The sequence below is a fragment of the Mixophyes fleayi genome, chromosome 11, assembly GCF_038048845.1.
Source record: "Mixophyes fleayi isolate aMixFle1 chromosome 11, aMixFle1.hap1, whole genome shotgun sequence".
Taxonomy (NCBI): domain Eukaryota; kingdom Metazoa; phylum Chordata; class Amphibia; order Anura; family Limnodynastidae; genus Mixophyes; species Mixophyes fleayi.
In genome coordinates this window covers 65,400,589-65,416,318 of record NC_134412.1, presented here as the reverse complement: position 1 = coordinate 65,416,318, position 15,730 = coordinate 65,400,589, and the positions used below count along the sequence as shown (strand labels likewise).

The window sequence follows — 15,730 nt, the reverse complement described above, 5'->3', positions numbered from 1 at the left end:
TGTCTATAGGTAAAATGTTGCACTAAATGTATTTCTCTTTATTTTCCATTTAACTTTTTCTACATGTACAAATGGAAGTAATAAATAAAAAAAAATATAGTACATTCTAACACTGAAATTTATTTTATGGCAAAACTGCTTAAAATTCACTACAGTTTTAATGCATACAAATATTTTTGTTAGAACGCAGATAATTTTCAGCTATGTTAGGACAAAATATGACTTTTCACAATCAATGTACAGCGCTATGTTTAAGTTTGGCCTTACAGCAGAATGAATTCACCATCATCCTCCCTGCACTATTCACAGACTGTTAATCCTGCAAACTGCAAATTTACAATTACAATATGAAAGGCCATTTCATAAAATGCAAAATTGAACTTGAAGATTATATCGGTGTAACTTTGCCCTTTACACCGCAAATTTCAATTCATGCAAAATTTCACCACAAATTTGCTTTGGAATCAATGAAACAAAAGAAAAAAAACTTTGACTGATTTTTTGGGGTAACATTGATTAAAAGATATCACCTAATTAATTAAAAAGCTTAAAGATACAAAATTTCCCCTGTAGTAAGTGATAACTATGCAAATGCAGCTCCATGTGCATTGTTAAGTAGTCTATGCATGATTTATATATTGATGAATACAAATGTTGATTGCTCTCTACCTCCAGTGTGGGACCTAGAGAGTCTCCCGATGTCCCTTACGTCTACGTGAACTATAGAGGCAGAATATTGAACACCAATCCTATGCAAATAACGACATCCTGCAATCTTAACATCTACTTTTTCCCTTTTGACATTCTGAACTGCTCCCTCTCTTTCAGCAGCTGGCTTCACTCAAGTAAGTTTATCTTTAACACTCCTTTCGTAAAATTCTATAGTTTATTGCCCTGGAAGTAAATGCACGCAGTCAATGTAAGGGAGTGCCAAGCTCGAGCGCACACAGCAGCACCCAATTCAAGCTTTGGGCATTGGTATAAGTGTCAATTGATAGTGTTGATGGTCGAGTATTGTTGATGCTAGAACATGTGTTTGCAATCCAGAGCAACTGTAAAAATAAATTTTATGTACATTAGATATTAATAAGATCTTGATAAATGCATTTGATGGAGAAAAAAACTGAAAAAATATATTATTTTAAATAATTTTTCATTAATGACTTTATTATTAACAGGTGGCAATATAATTGAATATTTATTTTTTCTTGTGTGCTCTGGTGGGACTTTATGTTCCACGTATGTATAGTAAGTATCCTGCAGTGTATTGTCTCTATCTGCATATGGCAAGTGTCATATAAGCAGAGCATACCTATACGCCTTTTCAACAAGAGACGTTTCTTCAGATCCGGTTCTAGTTGAATATGGACATGTGTATGCCCAAAACGCACAATACATTCCTTTTTCATGATGTAATGAATCAGGCCCTGTATGTGCAAATGTGAACATTATTACCTTTGTCAGTCTTAGGTATGTCCTAAAATGGACAAACATAGTGAAAGATCTTTGATGACTAGGGGTGTATAAAGTGGGCTATTATAAACTGCAGGGGGTATATTTATCAATCTGCGGGTTTGAAAAAGTGGAGATGTTGCCTATAGCATCCAATTAGATTCTAGTTATCATTTATTTAGTGTATTCTACAAAATGACAACTAGAATCTGATTGGTTGCTATAGCCAACATCTCCACTTTTTCAAATTGATAAATTTACTCCCAGGAGTGTAAAACCACTGGGCAAATATTCTTTAGTGACTTCAAACACCTATAGGAATTATTTCTCATACTGTAGGTGTTTTTACATATATTCATGTCACTTACATATTATGAACTGTTTAGCCATTCGCAGTATGTTTGAAACATTAATGAGCAACTTAAAATATATTTCAGCTCAAGACATAAACATATCTTTTTGGAGAATACCACAAGACCTCAATTCGCTCAAAAATCCATCTGTGACTGAGGGCGAGTGGGATCTTATAAATGTAGTGCCCAGCTACAGAGAGTTTACCGATCATGAGGACAAATTTGGAAAGATAACATTCTATGTAAGTTGATTCTGCTGATTTATCAAGTAGATTTATGTTGGTATGACCATTATCACCAAGCAGTGTTGATATCACCCATACTACAACTATTACATTTTTATGTGCTTGAAAAGTTAGCTTACCTCTTATTTTTTTAATTTTACCCCTTTTCTCTCCTTTTCTTATTTCCCATCATATATCACATATAAGAATCAAACTAAAACTATAACATTCCATGGGCATATCATTACACCCATGTATCAAATTAAAAAGTACTATGAAAGACAATATAATGAATTTCCACGATGCACATGGTGTAAATAAATTTTCCCCACATTGACTTAATACACCTATCCCTATTTACTCTTCTATTTATCCCTCCTACCTACCTACCTACCTACCACATACCTCCTACTTTCTTCCTGCTCACAGAGGTGGAGACTGACTACTGTGTACTTAAATGTGAACAGTGAATGAAATGGTGGTTGTGAAATTAGAAAGGGGTGAATTATGATGGAAACCTTCTGGCAGGAGCATTTCCTTGCCTTTAGAAGTTGGTGGTACTCGTTTTCCTGACTCTGAAATGATAAACAATGAGGATACCTGCAAAAACAAAACCATTACTAGAAAACCGACGCTCACTATAAAACCGACATGAAAATAATACAGTCTTACCTAAAGAGCATCACAGCACATTTCCAAAGAGAGCGCCAAGCTACTGATTCCGAATACACTGATTGCCGGCACTTCAGTTTCACGTCAGTTAACAGAGCGACAGTTAAGCTTACTAATATGGTGTTACGCACGCTTACAACATTGCCACTTTAAATCCACATTTCTCTATGTTGCTCTTTTAACTGACGTGAAACTGAAGTGCCGGCAACCAGTGTGTTCGGAATTAGTAGCTGTCAGCATGGCGCTCTCTTCGGAAATGTGCTGTGTCGCTTTTTAGCTAAGTCTGTATTATATTCATGTCAGTTTTATAGTGATCTGGGTTTTTTATAGGTATCCATGGTATCGGTCATTTCAGAGTCGGGAAAAACGTACCCAACCCACTAGAAATATGAGTACCCACTGTCATTGCAATAGCTATACTTCACCCTTGCGTCTCAAAGATCGTCCATAATCTCTCCCAGTACACATAAACCAACCAGCCAATACCACAAACCTATTTTTTTTCAAAAAATAATTGATTATACCTTGGGTTGCCTTTTAAAATAAACATATATAAAATAAACATGATATAAAGCGGCATTCCATTTAATTCAGATACCTGCAATTGTTCTTATGCAGCATGCATCTAAGTCAACTGCAATACTGCAATGCATCCATGCGGCTTGTATATTCAAGGTGTCAAGATTTAGATGGTTACCTGAGTGACACTAAATGTACAGTAATTATTGTTTAGTCTGGGCATGTTGCTATATTTTGAGCAATTTAATCCTCCTAAATGCACTGCTACTCAGAGAAGCAAGTCTTCATAGAAATACTGGTTAGTCAATCAATGCTTTTTGATCACTATTTGTACATCTGGCCTTATCTGAAATTAACATATTACTGCTACTCTTCATTCCTCCTTTCCAAAAGATGTGGAGGAAGGATATGAAAAGAAGAGGTTTGGTATGAATTGATTACACCTTTTGTGGCAACAAGTGAGTGTGGAAACCATGTGACATTCCTGCAGAGTAGGAAATTTTGTATTTACTTTAAAAATGTCTAGACTTGTTTGGAAATGAGTGAATATTAACAACATAAGAAATAACCAATATTTTGGATGTACATAACTATTAAACATCAAAATCTCTGATTAAAAATACTTAAAATAAAATAATAATAATAATAATAATAATAATAATTGCTTTGTAATTCATTAAATAACATTGGTCCATGGTAGTGTTTTTCTACTTTATTTTCCATATTATTTTCTCACCACTTTATCTTACTTGATCAAATAATCCCAAAAATGCTGTTAAAAATGTATTTTTTAAATAAAATGAGTTAAATGTCATATTGTTCACTTGTTTAAAAGTATTATGATAATAAAATTAAAACAGATAGCATATGAAAAAAAACCATAAACATACTTTTTAGAAAAGCGATATTCACTGAGGGCTGTCTACCAAGAGTCAACCAGAAACATCATTAAATCACTAAATTATAAATCACTAAATTCTGAATATTATTCAAAATCCCTTCAAAAATTCAATAACTTAATATGTCATCGCCTTATGTAAAATGTTTTTAAATATTTATTTTATGCTACTTATATGACATGTAATCAAACCATTATTTTATTCCAAGATATTTTGAATGGTAACTATGTGCACTTCTAAGAACAAATGAAAGACTCTGACATTAATTTTGGTTTTAGATGTATTTCCTTTGTCGTCATACACTTATTTTTTCCAAAATACATTTTTGGATGCTTTCTTCCAATATGTCTGTTTGAGATATGGAAAGCCTAGAAAGTGGAACAGAATTCTGAAAGCATAAATAACAATAACATATATAATAAATAACAAACATTGATTCAAATAATTAAAATGATCTAAACATAGCTGGGATACAATTAAAATCTATCACAGAGTTTCTCAACCTTCACCAGTATAATTTAGTATAGTCAATCCTCAAATTACGTGTCTTACCTCTGACCTTTCTTCATCTGTATTTATGTTCCAAAAGATCATTCTCAGAAGAAAACCTTTGTTCTACACTGTGAATCTGATTTTCCCCAGTGTTTTACTCATGATCATGGACATGATTGGGTTCTACCTCCCTCCAGAGAGTGGCGAGAGGATATCTTTCAAGATCACCCTTCTCCTGGGTTACTCTGTCTTCCTCATTATTGTTTCGGATACATTACCTGCATCCGGTGCTCCATTAATAGGTGAGACGAGAAACTTGAGCAATATACACACATGTAGTGGACACAAAAGGGATTTTACATTGGAGTTAAGGCATGACAATAAATTTACAACAGCAGCTGTTATATACTATTGCCAGTTAATATGAGTAAAATGTTTTAATGATTTTTAAACAGAATAACACACAAACTGTTTTCCCAGTTGTGATTAATTAACAACATCTGACACATCAAAATCCCAATATAACATACTATATATTTATCTAATATATGTTGGCCTTGATATTTATTTTTTCTGTTTGAAACTCCACTCCTCTTTGGATTTTAAAACAGATTAAAATTTTATGGATTAAAAACAAATTAAAAACTGCGTGATCTAAAGAGTATAATGAGAGTATGTCAAAGACGTGAACGGAGTCGCCCCATCTGGGGACTTCCATCTGATAACCTAATTTCCCACCTGGCATATATATATATATATATATATATATATATATATATATATATATATATATATAAAAATATATAATCATAGGTGCCTACTCTCCCGGAATGTCTGGGAGACTTCCAAGTTTCTGGGAGTCCTCTCGGACATCCGGGAGAGCAGGGCAACCTCCAGAATCCTGGCCAGTTAGGAAAGTTAAATGGAGGGGGCAGGGCTAAGGGATGCAAATCACCTCCCCCCACCCCCACACACCCACCTACCCCCGGACTCAATGTTGCCAAAGTTGGCAAGTGTGATATATATATATATATGTGTGTGTGTGTGTGTGTGTGTGTGTGTGTGTGTGTGTGTGTGTTTTGTAAAGACATAGGGGGTACTGGTATTGAAAGGTGTTCGTTTTGTCACATAGCAAGAACTTGAGGCTTAGGGATATATTTACTAAAATACGGGTTTGAAAAAGTGGAGATGTTGCCTATAGCAACCAATCAGATTTTAGTTATCATTTTTTTTAGTACATACTACAAAATGACAACTAGAATCTGATTGGTTGCTATAGGCAGCATCTCCACTTTTTCAAAACCTCAGTTTAGTAAATATACCCCTTAGTGGTATCCATAAGCCGATTTGCCAGAGAATTCATGCAGCTTCAAAGAACACAAGCTATAAGCCTTCCTCACATAGGGCCTATGTATTTATATAGAAGATATAAGACTTTAAAACTTTTCTTCATATTTCCTGTTTTGAGAGATCTCAGTGCCAATCTAAACACAGTGATCTGAGTCATACAAGGTGTGCCAACTATACAGAGAAACCATACTTGCCAACTCTCCCGGAATGTCCGGGAGACTCCCGCATTTTGTGAGAGTCTCCCGGACTCCCGGGCGAGTGTGGCAATCTCCCGAATTCTGCCCACTTCACTAGGAAGTGCCCCACTTCCTAGTGAAGTGGGCAGAATTAGATCCCAAACGCCGCGATTCCCGGTGAATCGCGGCGTTTGGCCCCGCCCCCGCTGTCAAATGACGCGATTTGCGTCATGACGTCACAGGGGGCGGGGCCGAAATGACGCGATTTCGGCCACCCCGCCCCTTCACGCCCCCCTCCACTGGCTGGCTCCCGGAAGGGAGCTGAAGAAAGTAGGTAAGTATGAGAGAAACTAGAGAAATCATATATCTCCCTCAGCGATTGATATTTCTTATTCATATGTGGTATGTAACTGACTGAACACATACCCTAGTTCAGGCCTGGGCAACCTGTGGCTCTCCAGGTGTTGTGAAACTACAAGTCCCAGCATGCCCTGCCAGCTCTTCACTGGCTATCTACTGGCACAGCATGTTGGGACTTGTAGTCTCACAACAACTGAAAAGCCACAGGTTGGCCAGGTCTGCCCTAGTTAGTGAATGTGACATTATCCTTCTGTGAAGCTCCTGGGAAGAAGTTCTGAAGAAAAATTGTTTTACACTACCAGAGTTGTGAACCCTTCTTAGCATTCACACTGATTTTCTTTAGCTGACATCTCAGAAGTGAGGGTCGGGGAGGGAGCTAAGGCAGAGAGTGTGGATCCTTTAAAACAAATTTAAAACTATTATTGGGTGTCAGTCTATTGGGGAATCCAGTAAATTAAGATGCTGCCCACTCCTACCTTACCTCTGAAATTCATATTATGCTTGTAATTGTCCTATTCTCTGTATTTTTTTAATGCTGTTATTTTCTAACTGGTATTGGATTTATTTTTGTATGTTGTATGTTTTTATTATATCCAAAGCCTTTTTATATTAAATCTAAAATGTAAAACGTTTATCCTTGTTGCTCTAACAAATCCATCAGCCTTTTAAGAAGATAAGTATTGCTTGGCAGTGTTAACCTTTTGAATGCTGTGTAAAGTGTTAACCCCTTGGTTACCAGATAGTGTGTGCCAGCATGTACTTTAGTGTAACAGAGTTATAGGGTGCTATTACCCTTATACAAATGGTGGTGGCAGCGATTATGTTGTGAATGTATATGAGAGAACTGCTCTGGGGTATGGTTCATATAGATCTGTAAACTATGTGACAGATGAGTGTAAGATTGAGTTCTGAAATCCTCTTTAACCCAGTGCAGTAACATCAAAGTCACAAAAATGGTGTGTGCGTTCATGACATGCGCTATAACAATAATTTAAAAAATAAATTAGTAAACTATTGGGAGAAAATTATTTTATTTATATAGCACTTTTCTCCGAATATGATTCAAAGCACTATTATATTTATTTTTATTTTAGCTTGTTTTGTGTTCTTGGTCTCCCTTTCGCTAATACTAACATAATCAGTTTAAAGTACTGTAAATTACTGTAAAGAACTGCTTTAATTAGATTCAGTTTCTATGGAACTAATAGTAGGTAGGAGACAATTGATGAATTGGGGCTGCTAGAGCAAGCTTTGCTTAAGTTGGGAACATTTCTGTTACTTTCACTAGATGCAACCGGTTAAAGAAAATCTTTACCAATAAACCATTTGGCTACTAATTATCTAATTATGGACTATATCAGTGCTTCTCCACAATTTTTATTCCATAAATTTCTTACTTTGAAAAACAGACATGTATTTTGATTGTCTATGAAATTGCAGACCTCAGAGTTTAATTTGTTTAAATTAACCCAAACTACCTTTAGGTTCATACAGATGGCTAGACAGTTGTATACTATTGTTAATAGGGTCTAACTTCTCCTGTTAACACATTAATGTTTTGATGGCTGACAAGAAGATAATTCTTCTTAATAAAACTGCAAGAATGATATTCCTTGTACAATTTGTAGTTCATTTTGATGAACACCAGTTTTTTTTTACATTTTTGGGAAGTAGTTTCTTCCAACTATAACACACAATGTTCCCAGCTGTGCTAAACACTATTTCTGAGTACACACTGGAGAGTGGGCAGCTTAAGTACACCATAGCTATTTTGTACAAGGGACTCCAAATTGCCTTTTATTCCTCCCAGTGTTCAAAGGGGCTGTCTGAGATGTTAATTTCTACTTTATCATCAAAGTCATTCTCAACCAATCTACTAATACAAGGTGTATCTGATTGAGACATGGTAAAGGTATCAATATAGTTGCACATTTATTTTAAGCTTCACCAGATGTCATAACCTTTCACATTGATGCACTGTGTTCACTCATCATCAGTGTGACTGTTAGTAAAGGGAAGTTTTGTTTCTGGAAGCAGAATTTCTAGGAGAACCTGAAGCAGGAGATATGTCCCGTGCGACTTGAGCTGACAGCTTGCTCAAAAGGAGCTGTTTACACCTGAAGATTTGTATCGATTGTTAAGAAAGACATTACATATGACTGAAACTTAGGATCAAGCATGCTTGCAAAAATTCAGTAATCCAATTTCAAGATGCTGCAAACCCTTGGATCCTGGTGAAGTGAATTAAGAACTTGAGCTACAAGGCCGACATACTTTTCAGAATGTCTAAGTTTCATCTACATATTCAGCTTCTCCATTTGCTTTTCCAGCAGTTTTATTAGGGATATGATTTTATTGAGGCTGGCACTCTAATATTTGCTAAAAAGTCAAATGGTTTGAGTAGCTTGCATAAAACAACAAGGATTCTCCAATGTGCTAGAGCAAGGTAATGTCCCTCCTCTCTCTATCTCATGGCTTGATGTCTAGGTCTTTTTGTTTTTATTTATCCTCCCAGTACAGCTGAGGAATTGCTGTTCAGGTGAAATGTAATCCAGGACACATGACCTCAACTAATTGGCTAAAACCTGATGCATTGATGGTAGAAATTGGATGCACATCCAATGCTAATATAGCTGTCATAGATTTAGTGATCCGCTGTGCAACAGGAGGCTGACTGTCATACTTAGTTCCTCTTTCAAACACTTGCTTCACAGCCAATTGTGCAAAACTATGCTGCATACAAACTTCTTGGTCCACTTCTGTATAGTTGTGTCTTGGGAATAGATGTATCTTGTGAATTAGGAATTGTATTATGGGAGTCAGTTGGAAATTGAAAATTGGATGCTGAGCTACATAATAATAATAAGGAGGTTGACGATGAAGGTGTTGACAGTGAGGATTGTATGAGTCTATCCATTCAGCTGCTATCTGATGATAAGCTGCTTGTTACTTATACACATGATCAATGTCCCTACCTCTACCTATTTTGGTGTCACATAGGCTACATATGTCTTGACTAATGTTATCTATGTTGGGATAAAAGTATTTCCATGTCCTAGATCAACTTTAAATTTCAGTGTAAAAATAAAGCTATCAAGCATTTGTGTGCTACATGAAAAAGGAGCCAATTTTCCACTTATGTGCAAAATAATAAACTAGTTTGCACTCCTTGCATTGTAACATGGTTTGTCCCAGAGAACAATTACTCCTTTTTTTTGCCTTACTTTCCCTAATGACTCAGGCCCGTTATCTCTTCTAAAATGGGCAGATGAGGGGGTGTGGTTTAGCAGCCATTTATAGCAGACGTGCTTTTCATCAGCTCCTGCTATATTATCAAGGCACACCGGGAAAAACTGGGACAAACTGTTCTCAAAGAGCATTAACAGGCTGGACTTAACTTTTGGATCCCTCAGGGACCATGTCCACCGCTGCTTGGGACCTGAAATTAAGCAAATGGATCGGGGCCTCCCTTGCATCTCCCCATTAGGTCCCTCACTCACCAGCAGAGTAATCCCACAGAGCGACCCACCTATCCGACTGGAAAAAAAAAAACAGCGCTGAACGAGCCTAGCACATCTGATACTACAGCAGAGCAGGGGCTTCGAAATACAACTGGCCAGTCAACTAACCAACTAACCAGACAGGGAACAGCCGGAGACACCCAGACAACTACCCGCACTTCGTGCACAGCCGGCTCCCTTGAGTTATCATCGCTAATACAGACAGGTTAGTGTTACACCTCCTGTCTGACTCTCCAGCCATGCGACTACACCTGTCTGATCGCCTCTGCTGCTCAGTCCAGAAGTGCGGCTACTGTCACAATATCGGTGCTGCATCCTCACCAGCAAGCACCTACGGCGTTCTGGCTCCCCTTTGGCCAATTATATAGACATAAACTTGTATACCCTGCAGTGCGCACATCCAACTTAGAGGCACAGGGGCTGCATGTGCTGATATACAGCTTATACACAGGTGTCATCCACTGGCTCAAAGACTCACCAGGGCCATCTTTTCCATTGGGCACGATGGGCAGCTGCCCGGGGGCCCCACGGGCAAGGGGGCCCCATAGGCACGGCTCTTAATGAGAATAAATAATCCTGCAAAAGAAAAAACCTGCAAAAAAAAACCTACAAGTGCACTAAGCAAGTACATCTATCTATCTCTATCTCTATATATCTATATCTATATCTGTATCTGTATACATCTATCTATCTATATCTAGGGGCCCCGGTGCACTGCTTTGCCCGGTGGCCCATAATGTTGTTAAGATGGCCCTGAGACTCTCCTGCAACCGAGTTGCAAATACACAGTGAATACAGGCAACGGAGGGTTAATACCTGCCACACAACTTTTGCCGGTTGGAATCTTTTGTGCAACGCACTGCCGACACCTAGTGCTCACTCAGAAAACGGCAGTTGCTTAAGCTAAATGAGTGTCGGCGATTAACCAATGCTTGCAAGTGCAGCACACTTGACAATTATAAATCAGTCTATAAACTATAATCTAGTCCTCAAGCACCACAACTGTAGTACAACCTGAGTACCACAAAACGCCACTTGTGGTTTGTTGACGCCATTGCAGTATGACCACTCACAATCATTCTCTCCTTGAACCTTGTCCCAGCTAATATGTACTAATTACCCTATGTAGGGGTGTCAACTCATTATCTTAAGCAACTTAACCAGCACGGATATAACTGATTGGATATGGCAACCAGAACAAAATGGACCTCCTCCGTGGAAGCTTCTAGCTTTTTTGACAAAAACAAGAAGCAAAAAAAGTCGCAAACCGCCACAATGACTCAACTACAGATAGACAGTTTGCCAAGTTTAGATAGGAGAAGATGAAATGCCTGTCGCCATGAGACACTTAATCAACTCTTTGGATCAAGACATCAAGACAACATTTCACACAGAACTCCGCCAGGCGATTTCTGACTTACGTAAAGATATTAACGAGCTGGGTGACCGCACAGATGCACTGGAGAGCAAAACAGATTAAATCTGCAGATCTCTAGCGGACAACACTCTCATCTCTGACCGAGAAATGTGAAGACATCGAAAATAGGGCGCAAAGGAACAACATTCGTCTCAAAAATATCCCCGAGACTGTGGATGCCTCAGCCTCACCAGACTTCCTGCTTGGCTTCTTTAAAACTATCTTAATGGATGCTACGGATGCAGAGAGCAAATTGCAGTATGCAGCCAATTCTGAGACTGCATAAACAATGCTGAGCATAGATACTTGCACATTGAAGTGTGCCTTAGATGCAGCAGCTGAAACAGATTATTATTCCAGAGCAGAAGTCAAGAGACCGGCAGATCAGAGGTAAAACACAGAGAAGCCAGTAAGCAGGACCAGGGCATTCAGTTTGGCTCAATAATTGTGGCAAGGAAGACAGTGCTTAGAGGCCATATATAGGCCCACAATATTTAACCTCCTCCTGAAAAGTATGTTGTGTGGATCAATTAAGAAAATTGAATTTTATGCCTTTTCAATTATATGCTTAACCCAGCGTCATTGAGGTGGAAAGTTGTTACACAGACTTTGAGGTGGGTTATTATGAGCTGGGTATATTTTATGCCTGATTTACAAATTTTAAGAATGATTTTAGAAGTTTATTAGTGTATTTGTAATAATGAACTATTAAATGAGGTATTTTGATTTAAAAAATTCATAGGTAATAGAGAAGGAACTTTTTTTTATTTCTACTTAGTCTTCAAAAAATAAAATCAACAAAATTGACAACTTCTGTGTTATTGCTAATATCTTAGCAAAAAAATAAACTTTTCATCTAAAATTAAACTTTTTCGTTGGCTTAAGTATGAGATCTTTGAAAATTAAAACAATATAACAATTAATCAGTTTCACCCGCTCATCACTACAATCGCTGCAATATGAAATCGGGTGGTCCGGGCAATAAAATTTGAAACACGCTTGACATGTTTGAGCGGTCTTATCTTTTTTAGCGGGACACACTTGACATTTGTTTCGAACTCCTGGTATTTTTGCTGGTGGATCCTTTGAAGTTTCTCTAGTGAAATCTCTAATTCTTTTGTGCATTTCTCTTGGTAAACGAAATACATCTTTGCGTATGCTCAAGTGTTAGTTTAGGAGAGTAAATAGATGAATTTACGTTGTTTTTGTGACACACTACTAATATTACACCAATATATTGCAGGGGCAGATCTAGAAAAATGCTGTACCCGGGGCGAGATAAGGGGGGGCGATTTAGGCCCCGCCCCTTTCTAACATCTTAGGCTGCCGACGGCTGCACACTATGTGCAGGTCCGTCCAGCCGTGACAGGCAGGGACAGTGTGCTGCCCGGCTGCTCTGATTGTGTTTTAAACACAGCCAGAGCAGCCGGGCAGCACACTGTCCCTGCCTGTCACGGCTGGACGGACCTGCACATACTGTGCAGCCATCGGCAGCAAGTGTCTGCTATGGGGGGGCGATTGCCCCGATTGCCCCCCCCCCTGGATCCGCCACTGATATATTGTGATCACATTGATTTCAGCCATATTTAGCAAGGCATAAAAAATAGTCAGGGGTCATTTTCTTGAATTGTGGACATAATTTGTTGGTGTTCTTGATCTTCTGGATCCATTTTGATAGAACATCTAAAAATATATCAAAAGAATAAATAAAGCATCACCTACTAAAATGGCATGAAATAATTGCACAGACCTTGAGGTTGGGTCATAATAACTTTTTCGGAGTTTGCACCTGTCTAGTTCTGTACGCTGACGCTGGCTAACTGAGTGGTAGCTAGAAACGGGTAGGGAGGGGCCTTAACTATTGAGAGGTTTGGCAATGGCGTATAACTAAGTAAAAAGAGACACGTAATTTAAAACGCCCCAGGTCATTATGACCCAACCTCAATGATGCCGCATTAAGGCAGCATACGATAAAAGACTGAAATAGATTGAAGAACTTTTAAAATGCAGTAATACAAATTTGATCATTGGCTCTTTTTGTTTAAAATTTAGTCTATATAATAAAAATTACTAATTCTTTGTACTATCTTCTTAGGAATCTACTTTGTGCTATGTATGCTGCTGCTTATGGTAAGTTTAGCAGAAAGCATCCTAATAGTTAAATTAATTCATCAGCGTAATAGCAGTCCTGAAGTTCCTAAGTGGTTGAAAAAAGTGGTACTGGAAAAAATGACCATTTTACTCTGCATAAAGGACAAGTGGGAGCCTGGTACATCATGCAACAGTAATTCTGGGATATCTTGGCCGACTGAGAACAATAGCACTGGTAAGTGTTACAAGTGTGTCTAAATAAAAAAGGCACATCATAATATAACATAATATATATTTTGTTGATGTGGAGTGTTTAGAAATTAGGTTTTCAATCATCTGGATAAGCATACTAAATATATATATTATAAAATGACTGATATTTTTTCGCTGACCCGAACGTTGTCCTCATCAAGCTATCTAACAGTACTGCTGATAGTGAGTGTAGAAGGAAGGACTCAGAAATCCCCCCTGCGTGCGCCACTGTCTACAGCTATGGAATCAGCAGAGCGTTGGCAACTATTACCCACCATGCGCCTTAGCAGTCGTTGACCCCTCTCTTCCACTTTTTAATAATATCACTTACAGTTGACCATGGAATATCCAGCAGGGATGAAATTTCACGGACTTTCTTATTGCAAAGGTGGCATCCTATCACAGTACCACACTTGAAGTCACTTAGCTCTTCGGAACGACTAATTTTGTATCACAAATGTTTGCAAATGAAGGCTGCATGGCTAGATGCTTGATTTTATACATCTCTGGCAACGGGTCTGATTGAAACACCGCAAATCAATAATTAACTGGTGTGGTCAAATACTTTTGTCCATATTGTGTATAATGGTCAACAGATGGGGTTGTATTTTATAGTGGTCATCAAACTAGACTGCATTGGGTACTTATAATCAAGTGAAGCTATGTAGTTCTTCTTTAAATAGAGAAACATATTATAAAAATAACCCACCACTTTTCCTAATGTGTTTTACTATATGCTGTTGAAATAGGTTTGCACTTATGAAGACATATATGTTTTTCTGTACCCAGAGAAACTGTCTGACTACAAAAATGGAAAGTCAAATGACAGCTATTTGCCAGCACAAGAGATGTTGGCACAGACAAAATACTTGGAAGCGCTGGACCGCATTGTGAAAGCAGTTGAGTCCATCCGGGAGAACCAGCAGAAGACCGATGACCAGGATATCTGCAAGGAGTGGCTCCATGTTGCCTATGTCCTGGACACATTCCTCTTCCGGGCATATTTTGCCTTGGTGATAACATATACTTTCACCATGATATTTCTTTGGTCTTACTAGTCTAAAACAGCACAACCAACTTTACTGTATTCTTTATTTTAACTAACAATAGATGACATGACTCAACATTAAGCATAGGTATAAACAGAATTACAACTTTTAAGTGATATTTTTTTTTCTGTATAAGCATGCACATATATAGAATCTAGAAATAAATAATAAAAAAATCTAAAAATGAAACATGTTTAATGTCTAAAAATGGCTTGCATAGAGTTACAGCTAAACTTGTAATTTAAAAACAATGCAGCATCGGGCAGGATTTAGCCAAGCAGAGAGGTACAAATGGATCTATTGTTATTCCAAATGTAATTGAGGATATTTTGAGCTTTCTCTAGTTCCACATTCAGAGATAGCTATTTGAAACAAACTGACATATCCCAAGCCAGGCGTATACAGTGTCAATTAATATACATAACCAATTACACTGCAGTAATTACAATAATAACAAATGCTATTTAGAAACATATAACATTTATACAAATATAACTCCACGTATGACTGATACCAGAGCAAGTTCTTACAGAGGATTGTCACAAATATGTTACAACAATGTGTTTATGGGTCAAGAAGAATGGAAGCAATGAAAATAAAAGAGTTTGTGTTGGTTGACAGTGATTGGATGGCCCCAACCTTCCCATAGCTCATCGCGTGGATAGCTATGCCACACCTAAAGGCAGTGTTTTGAAGCAAAGCTAGTATTAGAGCTATGACATATAAAAGAGCAAATAACATTTATAAATATGCTGAATATTATTATACACAATATAATGCAATCAAACTGAAGTACTCGCTTAAAAAAAATCTAAAAACAATATTATGTTCAAAGCAGATTGTTCTATACCGGTTCAAATATGGGATTTACATGGGGCAATTGTACCTTAACCAAAACAGAAA

The 15,730-nt window shown here is 37.7% G+C and overlaps 1 protein-coding gene across 1 annotated transcript in view; it reads left to right on the top strand.

The window, feature by feature from the left end:
* Positions 1–14,836, top strand: part of LOC142106627 (5-hydroxytryptamine receptor 3A-like) — a 38,907-nt gene extending 24,071 nt beyond the window's left edge. Inside the window, exons 8-12 of the mRNA XM_075189623.1 lie at positions 676–845; positions 1,890–2,047; positions 4,709–4,913; positions 13,531–13,761; positions 14,568–14,836. Of these exons, the coding sequence (XP_075045724.1) occupies positions 676–845; positions 1,890–2,047; positions 4,709–4,913; positions 13,531–13,761; positions 14,568–14,836 (1,033 nt within the window). The remainder of the gene's footprint in view (positions 1–675; positions 846–1,889; positions 2,048–4,708; positions 4,914–13,530; positions 13,762–14,567) is intronic.
* The last annotated feature ends 894 nt before the right edge of the window (positions 14,837–15,730 follow it).